The sequence below is a fragment of the Cynoglossus semilaevis genome, chromosome 12, assembly GCF_000523025.1.
Source record: "Cynoglossus semilaevis isolate Cse_v1.0 chromosome 12, Cse_v1.0, whole genome shotgun sequence".
Taxonomy (NCBI): Eukaryota; Metazoa; Chordata; class Actinopteri; order Pleuronectiformes; family Cynoglossidae; genus Cynoglossus; species Cynoglossus semilaevis.
Window position 1 is genome coordinate 9612963 of NC_024318.1, and position 17257 is coordinate 9630219.

General features: G+C 40.9%; 3 protein-coding genes and 1 long non-coding RNA gene across 9 annotated transcripts in view; 2 read left to right on the forward strand and 2 right to left on the reverse strand.

The window, feature by feature from the left end:
• wdfy4 (WDFY family member 4) overlaps positions 1-7694 on the reverse strand; it is a 40685-nt gene extending 32991 nt beyond the window's left edge. Inside the window, exons 1-11 of the mRNA XM_025060512.1 lie at positions 7592-7694; positions 6598-6948; positions 5257-5514; positions 4362-4473; positions 3649-3773; positions 3417-3545; positions 3096-3285; positions 2315-2504; positions 1937-2097; positions 395-627; positions 127-266 (exon numbers count right to left, since the gene is read on the reverse strand). Of these exons, the coding sequence (XP_024916280.1) occupies positions 127-266; positions 395-627; positions 1937-2097; positions 2315-2504; positions 3096-3285; positions 3417-3545; positions 3649-3773; positions 4362-4473; positions 5257-5514; positions 6598-6618 (1559 nt within the window). The 5' untranslated portion in view covers positions 6619-6948; positions 7592-7694. The remainder of the gene's footprint in view (positions 1-126; positions 267-394; positions 628-1936; positions 2098-2314; positions 2505-3095; positions 3286-3416; positions 3546-3648; positions 3774-4361; positions 4474-5256; positions 5515-6597; positions 6949-7591) is intronic.
• Positions 6980-13646, forward strand: LOC103387359 (putative ZDHHC-type palmitoyltransferase 6). Of its 5 annotated transcripts, none has more exons than XM_025060516.1 (10): positions 6980-7053; positions 8803-8938; positions 9490-9565; positions 9656-9788; positions 10685-10863; positions 11027-11100; positions 11223-11385; positions 11460-11542; positions 11759-11949; positions 12113-13646. In XM_025060516.1, exons 2-10 carry the CDS (start codon positions 8905-8907, stop codon positions 12599-12601), a joined length of 1422 nt encoding a protein of 473 aa, XP_024916284.1. In that variant the 5' UTR covers positions 6980-7053; positions 8803-8904; the 3' UTR covers positions 12602-13646. The 5 variants fall into 5 exon arrangements, with proteins under 5 accessions (XP_024916284.1, XP_008320179.1, XP_024916283.1 ...); XM_008321957.3 differs by lacking the exon at positions 6980-7053 and adding an exon at positions 8223-8376 and having other exon boundaries at positions 9462-9572; XM_025060515.1 differs by lacking the exon at positions 6980-7053 and adding an exon at positions 8238-8376.
• The window catches only part of LOC103387358 (uncharacterized), a 16276-nt gene continuing 8805 nt past the window's right edge, over positions 9787-17257 (reverse strand). The window contains exons 2-4 of the long non-coding RNA XR_522413.3: positions 12293-12532; positions 10477-10591; positions 9787-10222 (exon numbers count right to left, since the gene is read on the reverse strand). This is a non-coding gene — a long non-coding RNA (uncharacterized LOC103387358). The remainder of the gene's footprint in view (positions 10223-10476; positions 10592-12292; positions 12533-17257) is intronic.
• arhgap22a (Rho GTPase activating protein 22a) overlaps positions 13795-17257 on the forward strand; it is a 12953-nt gene continuing 9490 nt past the window's right edge. Inside the window, exon 1 of one of the 2 annotated variants that reach the window (XM_025060513.1) lies at positions 13795-14318. Coding sequence is in view for 1 of the 2 variants with exons in the window: in XM_008321956.3 (XP_008320178.1) it covers positions 16419-16452 (34 nt within the window). In the remaining variant the exon portion in view is untranslated. Of the gene's footprint in view, positions 14319-15563; positions 16453-17257 lie in introns of those variants that run through there. The other variant, XM_008321956.3, reaches the window with a different exon arrangement.

Genomic DNA, 17257 nt, shown 5'->3' on the forward strand with positions numbered 1-17257 from the left:
ATATCACATAGAAACAGACTGTATTATCAATTACATTTTATTTAAATGTAAATATTTAAATATATTTAAAACAGTGTCTCGTAAGATAGATGATAAGAGATGATCTCACCAGTTAGCACTGCTCACCTGTCGAAGGATTTTAATGCCACCACTCCAAATTCTAACCCTGCTGCCCCTCCCGCCAGAGTCCCGGTCCAGATCTTCTTCAGAGAACCCAACAGGGCATGCAAGGTCTCGTGGGGGATGTAGGTCATCTTGTAGACCACCTTAAAAAAAAAAACACACAAAATTTATACTAAACTCCTCAGATAAAACCAAACACACAAAATGTATACTAAACTCCTCAGATAAAACCAAATTCAAAAGACTGGGAAGTGAATAACAGAAGCTTTACCATCTCTACTTGTGAAAAGAAGAGTTTCTGCACAGGCACTGGTTTTGACCACACACAGGCAGCCACCTGGGCCATGGACTGGACGGTCCACTCCAAGAGGAAGAAATTAGCAGGATCCCTCTCCCAAATTGTCTGAATGGTTCTTAGAAGCTGGCAGCATAGCAGGCAGTCCTGGGAGCGCAGCAGGGAGGCCTGCAGCAGGCGGTAGGCCTGCAGGTTCTTCACAGCAAAGCCTGAAGAACATGGTGGAACAAGTTTACTCAAGTCTAACCTGTGGTAAAAGGAGTTCCATACAGAAAATGACGAATCCTCTTTTTAGCCCTGTGGTCACTGTTCATACTGAAAACAGACATATGCACACAATGGCATTTGCCATTTGCATTTAGTCTATTTATTTGGAAGCAGGAACAAGGCCAAACCTCATCAACCTCGTCAATACAAATATTTTCTATAAATAATTTCAAAAATATTACACAGTCTACATTGATATAAATTTAACCCCTGTATACTGTTTACTAAAATGTGTTCTTTTGCATTTGTTTGTCACATACTTTGAAGCAAAACAACATTAACCCAAGGTCAATTCAGCTGTTAAAATATTTAAAAACCACAACCAGGTTTTACACCACTTCCCTCTGACAGGGTCATTTCATAAAAGTGAAAACACAATAAATTATGAACAACCTTTAACACACAGCACGTGTTGAATCCTATCAAACAAACTGAGTTACACATATGTAAATAAATGGAACAAACAACATCACACACACGGAGGTGAAGGAAAAAGCAGCATAATCTGCCTTGATAGAGTTTGTCGTGGTGTGAAATATTTAGAGAATGTCTCACATTTGGAAAACCTTGTTTTGTTGTGCACAAAATGTATACATCTGATTTATATAATCTAAAAACCAACTCACAGAAAATAAGATAAACACAGGAACAGCGTCAGCATCAAAAGACGTCTCTTCAACAGAGTGACAGATTTGAGCTGAAAATGTGTATGTATGTGTTTACGTTGGTATACGAGTGTGTTTATTATGGACACTCTATTTATGAGTGTTGGATGGATGTGTGTGTTGCATCCATGATAGATGGCTGATTGCTGTAGGCCAGTGGTGAATGGATGTGGGGCATCCTAACAGAGTTAGAGGGGAAGACTCCACTTCATCATCCCAGACATAATCACCTCAGCTTCCTGTTAACGTGAGGGGTGCTGTGCAGTGCACTGCAGTGGAGCAGCAGGGGAGGGAGTGGGGAATCAAGGCTAGGGGGGACTGGGAACAGGGCTTATGCAGGTTGGGTGGGTTATATGAGGGCTAAAGTGCAAAGAAGTGATGAACTGTGTGGTCATCTGGGGGCGCCCGTTCCCCTCCCCGCGCCTGTCTTTGCTGAGCCATGCAAAGATAATAATTAGATGGTTTGCAGCGTGCATTTAGAAGTAATGGTTCAGAGTTTATCCTCATGGTACAATAAACCGTTGGAGATAATTAGGGAGCATTAGCCAGAGAATAACAACAGCAGAACATTGGAAAGTTGACCTACCTTTGGTGAGCGGTGGATCAAACTTGAAGCTCGGAGGCTGGGGGTTGGTGACACACACGGCCACTTTCAGCTCCGTTTTTCCAAAGGACGTGAAGGATGCTATAAGAGCCAGCAACTCCTCCACAGGCTGGAAATAATCCTCGGAGACCCCGTCCTCACAGCTGGGAACGGCATGGAACACAAAACATGTTAAGAATAAATTTAGAAATTTATAAAAGATAAATTAATGATCCTGTACTAAAGAAACTCACTCTGAGGTCACAGGAGTAAAATGAAGGTTAAATTAAGTTTGGGTAATGAAAACACTAACTCTGACCGACTTTTCTTCATGTTTCCTTAGCATCATTTCTACGTTCTGATTCTGTCCTCCCATCTCACCGTTTCAGGATGTGTTCCAGCGCCTCATAGCCGCCGTGGGTGTCAAACTCCAGAAACAGGGCTGGATTGAGGGAATATGTGTCTCTAATGAAGCTAAACACGGCCACTGCCACTTCAGCGAGCAGAGATCCTGAGACGTCAGCATGGATGCTCAGAAGGTTCTGGATGCAGATCCGTACACAGTTCTTTTCTGATGGAAAATGAAGGTTAAGGTTAGGAGCTCTGGGTTATTATATAAAAATAAAAATAAAAACTCTATATTTTCAATAGTCAATTTTTGTATCAAATGAAAAATCCTTGACCTTTATTTGGTCTAAATGAAGGATGAATCATTTTTAGCCACATGAGCTCAGTACAGGATTGGAAAATGTAAATAGCTTTTTAATGCTCAAAATAAGTTGAAGTTAGCCAACAGAACATGTGGGCAAATGATTGGCTGACTCATCTGCCCTGATGGTTCATCACGTGAAAGTTAATTCAGACATGTCTGCTTCTGAGATCACAGGTCTATGTTTACTCTTCTGGGCACAAAAATATGTCACATTAAATCAAACTTGGCAAAATGATACACAGATTTAACCATCAAACTTTAATGATTGATTTATGTTGCCCTACAGGAAGACTAGACAACAGTCGACCATTCTGCACAGATTTAATCATCTTTACTTTAATTTTTTAAAAGTTGATTTAATCAACTTTAATGATTGATTTCTGTTGCCCTACAGGAAGACTAGACAACAAATGACTATCAAGTCAATAACATTCTTTTAATTATTTTTACCTAACAAGCTGGGCACAGTGTTGCTCGTTGCTACAGCAGAGACGGCCTTCAGCACTCGAGAGGCCTGGTGTCTCCAGGGGGCGCTGGTCTGATCCCATAAGGATGTTAGGCCAATGATGAGACACTGCAGTTCCTGAGTTTCCACCAGTTTTTCCACATTGACTGGCCGTCGACAGAGCTGGAGGAGAACCTGTGAGAAGAGGACAAGAACAGAAAACCACACAGAATTTGTTTTGGTGCAGTGAGAATAGAAGTTAAGAATAACTTGTTTTGGGGGGGGGGGGGTTAAATATCTGCTGTATATAAATGACCTCAAATGACCTGTGTCAGTGGCTCCTGAAAACTCTCCTCTGTGGCCTGGTTCTCCTGTGTCGCTGGAAGGCAGACGAGGAGGTACAGACACTTCACCAAAGTCACAGGAAGTCCTGGATTTAAACACGATAGTATATCCTACACAAACAGAGAAAAAAAATTAGAACACAATATATGTGTTTGTGTGTGTGTGTGTGTGTGTGTGTGTGTGTATTAGACATCTGTTGACATTCCAACTCACTGAACTGTCAGCTGTCAGCAGCACCAGGGCCTTCAACAGCTTCCAGCCCAGACTGTGTCCTTCTTTACTCTTTTCATCTTCGTCCACAAAGTGGAAAAATTCCACCACCTCTTTACGAGCGCCCTCTGGAAACATAAGAAGGCATTAATAAATGTATGAAGTTATTATATTTATTACCGTAATTAGGACACTACTACAACTAATAAAATACTATTATATTTATTACATTAATATATTCTTCCATTTATGTCAACATGTGGTTGACAAAGAAGCAATGTCAGTTGAATGTGGGAGGACGAGAGTTTTCAGTTCAGTTTTTTTTTAAAATGACTTAAAACCTAAATGACCTAAAAGTCAAAATAAAATGATAGAAAATGGCACATTGAATGAATTAAAAATAAATATACCTACAATCCAATTAACACTTTGGAGGAAGAAGAAAAATGTTAAAAATATAAAACACAACGGAACCAAAATTCTGGGTTAAAGGTTAAAGCAAAAGTGAAGGCAAAAGGCTGGAGAATAAACTGTGATCAACCCTCTGCTATTTCAAGACGACCCAAGAGAAACAAAAAACATTTACATAACAAAAATGTTCACAGTGAAAAAGCAGAAGTAGACTGAGGGGGTAGAAAGTCCCTCTACCTGCAAATACCCACGCTGTGTACTGTATGTACTTTACAGTATGTGTGGCCCCTGCGTTCGTACTGTACCTGCAGGTTTCTCTGCCAGTCTGCTCTGGAGGTTAACAATGACGGTGTCAGCAGTGAGAGCAGCCAGGCCCTGCACATCCAAACTTTCCAGTCTCCCTCCATCCTCGCAGGCCTGGAATATCAGGGAGAGTTTTTGGTGGAAAATTAAAGAACATAATTTTAGGTTTGTGATATTTGTTATGTATTTGTGTCTTTTAACGTTTATATTATTACACTGAGATTAAATATGATTTTTCTCAATGTATTAAACTCAGCAGTGCAGCACACTGCACCATAAATAATGGAAGCTGGTGCCTAGCGTAGCTCTTCACCTCCATAAGAGGATATCACATTTCACTGAGTTTGCTGTTCTTGACTGAGGCCCTGTGTTCTTGTAAAATCTTGGATCATGAGGTTTATCCATTTACACAGAACTACTTACACACTAACCCTGCAGTGATTATGTCTGCAGCTGTGGGCCCGATCACTGGGGTTATACAGAGATCAGTGACGATGAGTGGGGGGTTTATGTGTGCACATGGAGAAATCATACGGAATGTATCTTCAAAGACGTGACACGATTTAGGCCCAGAGGATGAGAAAGGAAATCAAAGTAAGGCCTGAGGCCATGATTCTCAAACAGTCTGTTCATGGGATGCGTCAGTAAACTGTCACTCAGGGGCCATGTAGGCGATAAACATGAGGACAGTTCAGTGACGAGATCAGCTGATCCTTTAACATCTGACCTTCAGTGATGGCTCTTAAATAAAGTTTGGACTTCATTTTAAACATTTCTGTTTTAAACAAAGTTTCAGGTTTATTTAGTCCATTTATCATCTAAAAATAAAATATTCATTACTCCTATTAGTGAAAATGTCCCAGTGCAGATAAATAGTTATTTTACAGCAATGCAAACCTGTATGTAGAGAGGTAAGACTTTGACCAGATGTTTCGCCCTCTGATCGGGATCAACGTGCTCAGTTCTGTCGTCAGAGCGATGGCCTGTGTAAATACCCAGTTCCTGCAGCAGTTCTCGGACTTCCGCTGAAAGTCCAGCATTATTACCAGAAACTTCCACCTTCTGTTCCTTCAGCGCCACAGAGTTTGTCAACTCTCCTGAGGCACTCAGCTCTCCAGTTTCTTTATTGATCCTCTCTCCTTTAATGTTTGGATCCTGCAGCAGCAAAAACAGAGAAGAATTTCAACCAGAATGAGAAGAATATTCTAGTGGATAGAAGAAGGATATATACTTTAAAATTCACCTTCGAAAGAACGTTGTATCATTGGTAGACAAAAGTTTAAATTAAAAAAAAAAAATTGAAATCCCCTATTACACAAACTTGTACAATTTGCATAAAACTTTGTAGAAAAAATTATATAATAAATAATTTTAGCAGCCCTTTAGCTAATTTAATTCGTTAGTGGAAGGCCAGTATTTCAGTTAGCAACAACATTCTATCCAGTAGACAGAGTGAGTTGAGAATTAACATGAACCTAAAACAGAGTCCAGTATATTACTGGGTCAAATTCCCTCTGCAGGTTATCTACTTAATTCTCAGATTTTTGTCCATTTTTGTCACACCACACAGTCTATTTGTCACTGCTGTCTGATTCTCTTCTTCCAGACAGATCTGGACGGCAGCTACAGGCAGAGCCAGCTGTGTTTAAGAAGCCACACTCTTCTAAATTGTACAGAATGAGATTGTTGTTTGGTGTTTTTTCAGCCCAAATACATGGAATTCCTGGGAAGATAATGTGTGTTTAAGAGGGACATAATGTCACTCTTTAGATATGCAAGTCTATCATGTGGTGGCTACTGGTCCACACACATTTGGAAAAAAGGCCTTTGCACCTTCAGTACATCATGACTTAAGCTCAGTACGTATAGAATCAGCATCATGTCAACAACCTGAAGCATTACTTATCAGACGTACAAACAAAAAGACACATATTTGTTAGAACAAACTAATGCAAAAAATAAATTGCGACACAGATAAAATCAGATATTTTTCACGCACAATTTACATATAGCTTTGCTTCACCCGAGAGTGAATGAGGAAATGTACGAGATAAAATGCTTATCTGGAAGAGAGTCAATTCACATTCCATTCAATTAAACTAGTACTTATTTCCCTGAGTGAAAATGTCCTGAGAAAAAAAAACAAACAATGAACTAAAGTGACATGAATTCACAACATACAAGCTCACTAAACTCAACAAATAAACCAAAACAAGGTTCAATAATTCCTGTTCTTACCTGAACTTGCGTGAGAGCCATTGGGGGGTTTCCAAGCTCAGTGAGGACACACTGTCATCTGGGTTGTTGGTGCTTCAGCTGTTCCCCCAACTGTGGTCTCTCTGTGTTTCCATGTCAGTAATATAAGCACAAGCAGAGACCTGCTAGGACATGACTAATGCCTGCTATGTGGTCACTTGTGAATGACTACCTGCCGCCTACAAATCTGCATTAAGCAGACTGAACTTTGAACAAAGTGAGCTTCTCACATCAGCTGGGCTCTGGTCATGTGCCTTCTTACTTCCTTAGAGGAAGCAGAAGTGAAGAAAAAAAAACAGTTTAGCTGGTTGGATGGGCCCGCCCACTGTAGCTCTGTGAACAAGTGTTGTCTACAGTCAGTCATATCCCAGAGAGTTGAACACATGACTTAATGCATACTTTAAGCCAGGACAAGCGTGCTGCAACATGTCTTCACAGGTGATTTTAAAAGTTGATCAATAGGGTTTCTATTATAGCTTTATCTTGTTTGTTATTTGTTTAGTGGCTGCAATCATTCGAGGTGTGGCGTTTTGGGTTAACAAGTGCAACTGCTGAAATTGGGAAACCAGTGTGTGGTGTGTGTGTGGTGGCAGAAAAAAAACACAAAACCAAATCAAAGCTAAACACCGCCATCTAGTGGCAATTTACATTAAATTCATTTTATCCTATTCCTCAAAAGCTTAGGCGGAACCACAAAACAGAGGAAACAAAAGGGGGCAGAATTTTAGAGCACTCCATCGACGAACACGTTTAAAAACATGACCAGGTCAGCGCACTGGCCGTGTACTCGTTAGTTGTAGTAATTAAAGTAGAACCCTAATCACATGTAGAGAATATTCGATGGAATGACGACACACAAGGCGTAAACTGTGCTTTTAAACGATGGAGTAGAACACGTTGAGCTGAATTCTAACGTTTTCTTTACACAACACAATAAAGGGTGAATATTGCAATGATATGTTGTTTAATCGGTTACCGTGCAGGTTAACGTCCTTTTCTCCCAGTGCTTAATCGCTGCCCTCCGTCTTTACGCTGCCGGATTCTGACTGCGCCCATATGATGATACTTATGGCAAACGTGTGGAGCTGTATTTTTTATAACCAGCAAACAAAGACAAAAAAGGAAACATTTAAGGAGACTATAACAGCAATGTTAAAGGTTACATAATTATTTCACCTTCGTTATAACAGCTATTTTAAAAGGATAACGTAAGATTTTGGCTGTTCCCGTGGTTAGGATATATTTGAGTTTATTTTTTATTTATATCACTCAGCCACTTCTACGATTATTTTTTATACGTTTTCTGCAAAGCTTCTCTTTTTTGCATTTTAATTGTAACATCTACTTATCCAACGTTTAAAAAGACGCGACAATAGACCATTCTTGTAAGAACTACATGTCCCTTAGTCGTGCATCATGATGGCGTCATAGGTCATGTGACCAGTTGTGGCTAATGAGGTGGTCAGGGCGGGTCTGCCCACAATCAGTTCAACAGAACAGGACAGTTCCCGTTACTTTCAGGAGAAATATGAGCCTTTGGTCGCTTCTCTGTTTACAGTCCGGGGTTGTAGCAGTTTCTTAGCGGGGCCGATGATGTTTCTGCTGATTCTGTAGAAATCTGACAGCCGCACCGCATCACAATGCAGCCGGTGCCTGTTTGCTCCTTCAGCGGCGGAGACATATTTGACTGTGTACAGAAAGGGAACATTGATCAGTGTATTAATTTCATTGAAAGTGATCGATCCGTCCTCAAACAAAAAGGTAAGATGGAATGAGGTGCAATAGAGATGCCGTCGATGTATTATTTATGGTGCATTTTTATTTTCTGCCCTGAATATGAAACTGCACAACATCACTTCCTACACTGTTTGTTGCACGCATGCTTTTGAGCCTTTAAACGCCTTGTGAATTCTTCGGATAATTTCAAAGGAGAGCAAACCTGTTGTACTTGTCAAATACGTGTCATGTACCTGTATGGGAGTATATTTTAAACTTGCACCAAATGAATTAAAGCACTGAGAAATGTAATGACATCATGTACTATTCTTTAGTTCATATTAATGTTATTTTAGTGAAGCTTAAATACCTCTGCAGCTTCTCTCTAGGATTAGTGTAAATACAGTTGCGACAACTTTAAGCAGCGAATCCTCAAGTTTTTTTCATGTGTTTACATTTGCGTTATTACAGGCTGGGGCGGTTTCACCCCGCTCCACTACGCTGCTCTTCATGGTAACCGTGCACTGGTCGACCTTTTCCTCAGTAATGGAGCTGACCCCAACCTGACATGTGATGCAGGACAGACATCCTTCCATTTTGCCTGCAGGTAAACAACAGCGCTTTTGTGGTAAATGTACAACATTACAAGTTACTCTGTCCTACCAGTTGATGCTTTTATTTTGAAATACATGATTGGCTAATCACAGTGGTGGAGGTTGGGGGGGAGCGGGAAGGGGGTCAGTGATGTCCTTACACCTTTTTTTGACTTTTCACCACCGTCAATAATTTAACAAAATCCAGTTGATGATCTATCTTTGCTACAGAAACAGCAAATCCCAGCTCTTTATAACTGCATCAGTCACTGATCTTATCTTGACCATGGCCCATGCCTTCTGTATCTCCTTCTTCTTTGGGTTTCATCTGCAGCGTCATTCTATGAATCGCAATGCTGCCACCTGGTGGGTCTATTTTCCACCGGTAAATGTTTCCATTCAACGACAACATGTAATTTCAGGACCAGATGTAAATCCTAAACCCTGAACCTTGAATATTTGTACTAACGTGTCAGGACTAGTTTGTTCTTTAACTAACTTTCTGCATTTATATATTTCCCTTTGAACTCTAACCAGGCAGGGTAACATCTATATCATCCACCAGATGATGCAGTACGGAGCGGATCTACGCGTCATAGACTTGCAGGGAAAATCGTCCCTGCATCATGCAGTCACTGGAGGTAACATGTGAGTGTTTATTAATGTTAACATTACTCAAGTGTTCCACGTTAATCGTTCGACAAAGGCTTACTGTACCATATGGTTATCAGTATTGCAGTGCACTATTTATGGGAGACAGGAATGTTCCGGTTCTCAGATGCTGACATGTACCAGGTGACGCCACTTCACCTGGCGGCCTCTACTGGCAACACAGAGATGATCTGTTATCTGCTTAAAGAAGGGGTAGGTGTTCTTTACTCTTTTTATTTACTGCAGTATATAACTGTGCATCACACAGGGTATTATCTTTGTTGATGTCAAATAGAAACCAAAGAGAGTAAACTGAGCAATCTGGAGATGCTGATAAGAAGGTTGGTGTAACAGTAGATGAGGAAAGAGATAAGGATGAGAGAAAGGCAGGTGATCAGTTGAGGTGACCTCTGGAGGAAGCAGCCAGGGAGAAACGTCCATGTGATTTTAGGGTATTCATGGTGAGGAAATAGGATCAGGTTTCCTGCCTTACAGCAAAAGGATCTCCTCCCTCTACAAACTGAGGATAGGTGTGAGTGTGAGTTTGAATGGTTACTTATCTCCATGTGTCCTGCGATGCTGTAGCTGCATTATCCAGGGTGTAACTTGTCTCATGCAGTGACTGCTGGGATTGGCAATTGACAATCCTGAAAAGAACGAAGCAGCAGAGGATGTAAAGTGCAGTCATTGTCATCTAAATAAATGTGCACTATAAAAATATTTACAGTTAAAAAATAAATGCACTTATTATTGGTGTGAAACGTCATTGTCTGATGACTGACATTTTGATGGATTCATGTATAAATGTAAAAGCCTTTAGCTTGGCTTTTGATAATTCTTTGAGTGTGTGTTGAGTTCTTCTGCAGCTCATGTATAAAAAATAGATAGATAAATCATTAACCTGGAGTCAGGATTCCTTCTGGACTTTGCTGGCAATCAATTACGTGTTGTCCTCTTTTATGTGCTGTGCTTCACTGTCTGCTTCCCTTTAAAGTGATCTTCATTTATACATTTACCTACAGAGAGGAGCAGAGTCATCTTTAAACATCGAGACAGTGATCGATTACACCTTAAATTACACCGCGGTTCCGCTTTTGCTTGTGCCATAGAGATGCGCCGTGGATGCAGTTGACCATCAGGGGGCGACGGCGCTTCACGTCGCAGCAGAGAGGGGCGGTGTAGAGGTGTGTTGGATACTGCTGCAGAGAACAGGATGCGGGATGATCCATCTGAAAAATCACAGCGGCCTCACGCCACTGGATCTCAGCAGACAGGGAACAACATTTAGGTGAATCGGCTGTTCATTTAAAATCCAATCAAATCTAAGGGGACTGTAACCTCCCTCAGTGTCTTTGGGTTGAACAGACCACATGCATTTTCAGATGTATGCTGTTTTTCCTCCAGGGATTTTGATGCTGATTAACACATGGACTTATTGTATTTTTCTCCAGACATCAGCAACTTACCAAGCTCCTGAGTCGGCACAAAACAGAGCCAATACACTGCAGGCCAAGAGAGTGTCATGGTATATATACACACACACATATATATATTTACTAGAGTCGCTTATAAAACCAGTTAAAACAAGCATTTAAACTGTTTTAAAATGTGTCTGATTGATTTTTGTTTGTCTTCTTAAAACAACAGTTTTGTATTACTGGACACTGTTGTTTCCCACTGTGAGTGGAGCAGCCATTCTTCTAATAGCAGCCATGTTGGGGAGCTACGGCGGACTAATCTGCTGCCTCCTCTTCCCCTGGCTGGCCAAAAGCATCTTCTTACAGTACCACCGCATGACCACACATTTAAGGTTTGACAAATATTATGTAATAAACATTCAGCAAAAGATTTGCTTTTTCATTACAATATGTGTCTTTTTTTCAGGTTACCTAACCCTGTCTACCTGGGGACACTTATAGCTGGGATGTTCCATTCACTGCTCTGCTTCTATGGAAAACTCATGCCTAATATCCTGGTTGAAAAACCAGAGAAAATCTTTTACATTGCAACTGTTTCACCATACTTACTATCACTTACCTATGACTAGATTATGGTTCAATTTCACTACAGTTTACACAAAACTGCAAAGTGCTACTAGTTGTTTTTTTCCCAATCAGTTTCATTATCAGAAATGTATTGATATATACCTATATTTGTGGTTTGCATCCTTGACCCTTTTGAATGTGTGTGGTCCAACAGTGCTCTGCTGCACGTAACAATAGTGCACTTCGCCATAGTCCTCATTTTGTTCTTTAGAGTTTTGGCGAAGGACCCTGGGACACTGCACAGAGCAGATGCAGATTCTCGGCTCTCCTGTATTGCAGACCTCGTGGAGAACAACCAGAGCCCTCAAAGGTTCTGTCCATACTGTGAGGTAAAACCCTGACTCATATACTGTACAGTTCACCTGAAGTCAAAGCTACACTACAGTATGTTTGCATGGACACAGATCAATATCCTGACCATTTGTCTTTCCTTTCCTCAGAAAGTCATGGACACAGATCAATACCCTGACCATTTGTCTTTCCTTTCCTCAGTTGTTTCAGCCTGACTTCACTAAACACTGTAAGCTGTGTGAGGCTTGCATCAAAGAGTACGATCATCACTGCCTTTTCCTGAACCAGTGCGTGGGTCAGGGAAACCACCGGCTCTTCCTCTTCTTCATCCTCTCCATGGTGATTGCTCACCTTCTGTTCGCTGCCACAGCAGCCAATTACCTGTTTAAAAAGGTGCCGTCGGGAGGTCACAGTTTGTCACTGTGGCTCACTTTGTTAGGAGAGGAATTCTGGGTAGCGGTCATGATGGTGATGAACGTGCTGACACTTCTGTGGGAGGTGTGGCTTCTCACGGAGCAGTTTGAAGCAGTCTCCACAGGAGGTACGACGTACTTCAGGAGGTGCGAAAGCTCGGACCGTCGGCGGTCACTTTGGCAACGTTCACTTGTTTTTTTGTCTTTTCTGCTGGACGGACAAAGACGGGTTGGAAAGGTACAAACGGGAGAGGAGAAAACAGCTGTAATCATTTAAAAACCAAAACAGCAATAATACATAGAATTGTAAGATGGGCAGTTGTCACATCACATGAGACTACTGTAAAGAACATTCTTTGCTGTAATTTTTTTTAATAGCAATGGTAGTAGTCTTGTTTTTATCAGTTGTTGTAAAAAATATTTTATTGTTTGATTATAATGTTAGCTACTAGTAGTTACACAGTTTTGTAGTTTTTAGAAGAATCTACTACTGGGTTTTTTTAAAACAGTATTTTAACATGAATGTTTCACAGACTACAGTATATATTAAATTGATATATTTGTGGAGTTGCAAACTACAAATACTAAGAGAAGCTAAGAAACATTTACAGCGTAAAATGTCAGAGCTGTCTGTTATTTTTTTTATGACTAGAACCAGCAAATAAAACCATAACATTTCTTAACCGATATTATGTGAGATATTAGTGAGCACTTCTGGCTTAATCTGACTTAACTGTAAAACCCATTTCAAATATATGATCTATGATAAAAACATTTTAATACATTCATAGATCAACTGTTATTGTTCCTGCTTCGGCTTAATGTCCAGATTTTACTTAAGAACCACGATCAATGTCTTCAAAATCATTAATAACTGACTCGACTGTGATCGTGGTCATAATGCAGTGTAACGTAGCAGGAGCAGCAAACGTCTTTGTTCCTAATCACGGTCATTATTTGACCTGCTCACAGCCATTTGCACCATGACACTTCCTCCTCTCCCACTAATGGGACATGTTCTTATTTTACCTCCTAATTACACACACTCATTTCCTATGTGTCCTTCATGACCATATTTCTAGATTATAGATGATACCCCCCAGGGCCCCCCCACACACACACTTCATTCATGTGATACATCATTTAGTAACCATGGAAGTATCGTTACAGTGTTTCTTCTTCATGTGTGTCAGTATTATTGTGTGTAATCACCTGTTGATTTTCCTGACTGACATAGTCTGTGTTTGTTGACGCTGTTCACACATTGTTTGTGCCAAATTGGTGTTAATGTCAGGGAATTAAATAAAAAAACATTTAACTAACTATTGTCTGTTCAGACAGATATTCTCTGTGATGGTTCCTTTGGGTCAATGAGTAAAAGGTTGAAGAAGTTGACCTGTAGTTTTCTTTTTCTTTTATCTTTTTTTACAGTACAGCTATTTTAAGAGAATCAGCTTTTTTCACTTCTCCATCCTGGCAGCTGACTTCCTGAGTGACAGACAGACAGACTGACAGACTGAGTGAGTGAGTGAGTATTTCTATGACTAGGAAGACTAGGAGCAGAGTATCGTACAGCTGTGTTTCGTTTCACCATTACACTGCCGATCACTGCAGGATGAAGTGATGTTTCTATTATTATTAACTCCAGCCTGAGAGTCGGCAGGTCTGCGCATCCCAGATTATTTGGGGAAAACAAAAACAACACTCTCATGGCTGTCTTGATTTTCTGCCTTCCATTAGAATCTGTTGACATCAGCATTCCTCAGGCTCACTATCATTGACTCGCTGATGGCAAGTATAGTAGTCCTTTCTTTTTAGGTATGTGCATTTCAACAATGGATCATCGGGCTGACTCTTCAGCTGTGCCATTCTTGAAAACCTGAGTGGCTCTAGGAATGGACTCAACAGAGAAGGATCCGTGCTGCAAATGTTTTTTCCTAAAATGATCTCATATGGCACTCTTCAGACCAGCGACTAACCAAAGGAATTGTCAGGTAAAAACCTTTTTTTTGGCAAAAATATTAATTGTTGGAACACTCATTTAATTTTACGATTACTAAATACTATTATATATATTATATTTAGATATTTCCAGTTTCTAATAAGTGGATAGAGCCCCCTACTATCCAACTGGGCGGCTGGTCCAGATAATACAGTACATATCCACATGTTGAACATTACAACTGGTCCAGATAGTACATATCCACATGTTGAACATTACAACGAACCATGATGGAATCACAGTCGTTTTGTACTTTTGCAAATATTTCCTGTCCTTAAATAAGTATCGTCAATAAATCAGATGAGATTTAAAACACAGTCTAAGCTGCGTTCCTTAAATCAGTGTTGTCAATAAACCAGCTGAGATTTAAAACACAGTCTAAGCTGCGGGCCAAACAGGATTAACATTAATTGAACATCTAGTGCTGACCATGCTTTAATCAGAAATTTTAATTTGAACAGACTGCGGTAAAGCTGGTATTAACTGCCACCTCATATTTGGCTGTAGCTCTGGTGAACATCCGCTGCTGGATTGGCAGTTTCCTTTTTAATTTTCAAAGACAATTTGCCATTTGTCTTGGAGGTTAAATTTAGCACAAATATCTATGTGTTTGGTAACAAGACATTGATATCTACAGCACTGCCATCACATGACACAGAGGACAAACTGGGTTTTCCCCTTGAATTACAAACATATAATCACTTTCCCATTTTTGTTTAATTGCCTTCCTGTTGGCTCCATTGTTCTCTTCTTGGACATTATGGGATTATTTGTTGATATTTCTATTTGCCAGGACTCTGGCAACATGAATTATGGAAGATGTAGTTATGGAAAAACAAACCCTGACAAAACAGCGATTTAACAAACACAAGAAAGAAAACTAGTAAGAAAGGACAAACTTAATGATTTCCAGGCAAGAAATCTGTTAAAGACACAACGTCAAGAGGCCAATAGGAAATATAAGTTGATGGAAGGAACTGAACTCAGAATTAGAATCTGTTGTTTGCCAAGTATATACAGGACAAAGTGAAAAGAATATTAGAAAAGGTCATAAAAGGTAAAATAATAATAATAATAATAATAATAATTGTCTGCTACTAACAGGAGAGGCTGAGGTCTTGCAAAATTGGTAAAGAATAATCAGCAGATTATCTGTTGACTGGACCAGGATCCAAGTCTCTCTCTCTCTCTCTCTCTCTTTCTCTCTCTCTCTCTCTCTCTCAGCTACTGCTCAAACCGCAGTATTTATCTGTTTTTATCACATCCCTCTGATACAGAAGTCGAACTGGAACATCACACCCTTGGGTACTGTGCCTTCCACTTGGCGAGATTGGCGAGGTGACTGAGCAGTCTGGCATTTCCAATCACATTATGCAAAAATCTACAACCTGGACAAGTCACAGCTTGTTAGCCGAGCCCTGCATTTATTCATCTGCAGTGGGTAAAAAAAAGTGGAGACCACACAATGGCCACATGGCCGTGTGTTCAGGGAAAATGTACTTGGTTAAATCTAATGTATTGATCTGAGGTTGTATTGAATATCTTTGTGAACAAACTGGTTGAAGAGATGTGAAGACTGGGGTAGATGTTGGTGGGCCAAGGTAAAAAAAAAAAGAGTGATAAGACAGAGGGGCTGACTGCCAAAGATATTTATAGACAGAGAAATTGATACTGAATGTGCAGCAGAAGGCAGAGCGAGAGAGAGAGAGAGAGCAAAAGGAGAGTGGGAGAAGAAGAGAAAGAGAGAGAGACAGAGAGGGAGAGAGAGCGAGAGAATGGGCAGGGCTGTGGGTATGTGAGAACAACAGCACACCGGATATGTCGGGCAGAGATGGAGAATGAGGTGGAAAGAGGGGAGAGGAGGAGAGTGAGTGGTTAAGTGCTTGTAAGTGTGTGTATGTGTGTGTGTGCGGTATGTGTGTGTGTGAAATCACATGGAGACAGCGTCCAAGTACAAGACAGTGAGCTGGGGTGGAGAGAGATGCTCAAGGAGGATGAGGAGTAACAGGGCGAGGCACCAGCAGCAGAGTGTGTGAGTGTGTGAACAGAGGGATGCAGTCATGTCTCTGTGAGAGAGAGAGAAACCGTAACCATGCTGAGCCCCAAGATAAAGCAGGCACGCCGGGGTAAGAGCTGTCCTCCCTCCCTCCCTCCCTTCCTTCCCTTCACCATCCCTCCTGTACTCTCCATCTCTGTTTCTTCTCCCTACTGTCTGCCTCAACCCTTCCCTCTCCCTCCTTCCCTTCTGCTTTCTCCATATCTGCAGAGCTGCACCTGACCTGTTGTCTTTGCAATGATATTATAGTAGTCTGCACGCCGGGGTCATTTTTGCACAGAAGTGATTAATGTTATCAGCAGATTACGTGCATGATCTGAAGCATTAAGGTTCAAATGTACAGTACAGGGCTGACTGAGAGCTAACGGCCACTCGTACTGGGTGATGTAATCCCTCCTGTCTCCTGCCTGGACCATCTTTATTCCTACAAGACTTGATCATAATGGAGCTCACAGTCATAGCTGCTGGAATTGGAGCTGAAAGGAAATTCTCTCTATAGCAATGGTGACATTTTCCACAACAGAACACGAGCCTGCATGTGTGTTTGTTCAAGGTTTTCCCCCAGCGATTGGGTTGTGGCTGGGAGCAGGTGACAGGGACTCCACATGGAGGCCCTTGGGTGGAATGCACAGATCTCTACTCCTGCAAATCCCAACAGCTGACTGTCAAACATAGTTCCTCTAATGTGTGCTGAAATCTAGCTCACGACATGGGACGGCACACATGCACGGCTCTCATATGACTGTGGGAAAAAGAAGAATGGCAGCTGAGAAAAAAAAAACCTCTGCAAGTTGTGGCACCAAGATTATCACGATGCAGTGTATAAATACATAGCAGGTGCTGTGAACACATGCTGTACAATGTGTAAATCAGCA

What these genes read in the sequence shown, in the direction of transcription:
- LOC103387359 (XM_008321957.3), top strand. Translation starts at nt 8,256, where the DNA reads ATGCAGCCGGTGCCTGTTTGCTCCTTCAGCGGCGGAGACATATTTGAC. An exon ending in GTTATCTGCTTAAAGAAGGG is followed by an intron (nt 9,789 to 10,684) that starts GTAGGTGTTCTT and finishes CTTGTGCCATAG; the next exon opens with AGATGCGCCGTGGATGCAGT. An exon ending in AGACAGGGAACAACATTTAG is followed by an intron (nt 10,864 to 11,026) that starts GTGAATCGGCTG and finishes ATTTTTCTCCAG; the next exon opens with ACATCAGCAACTTACCAAGC.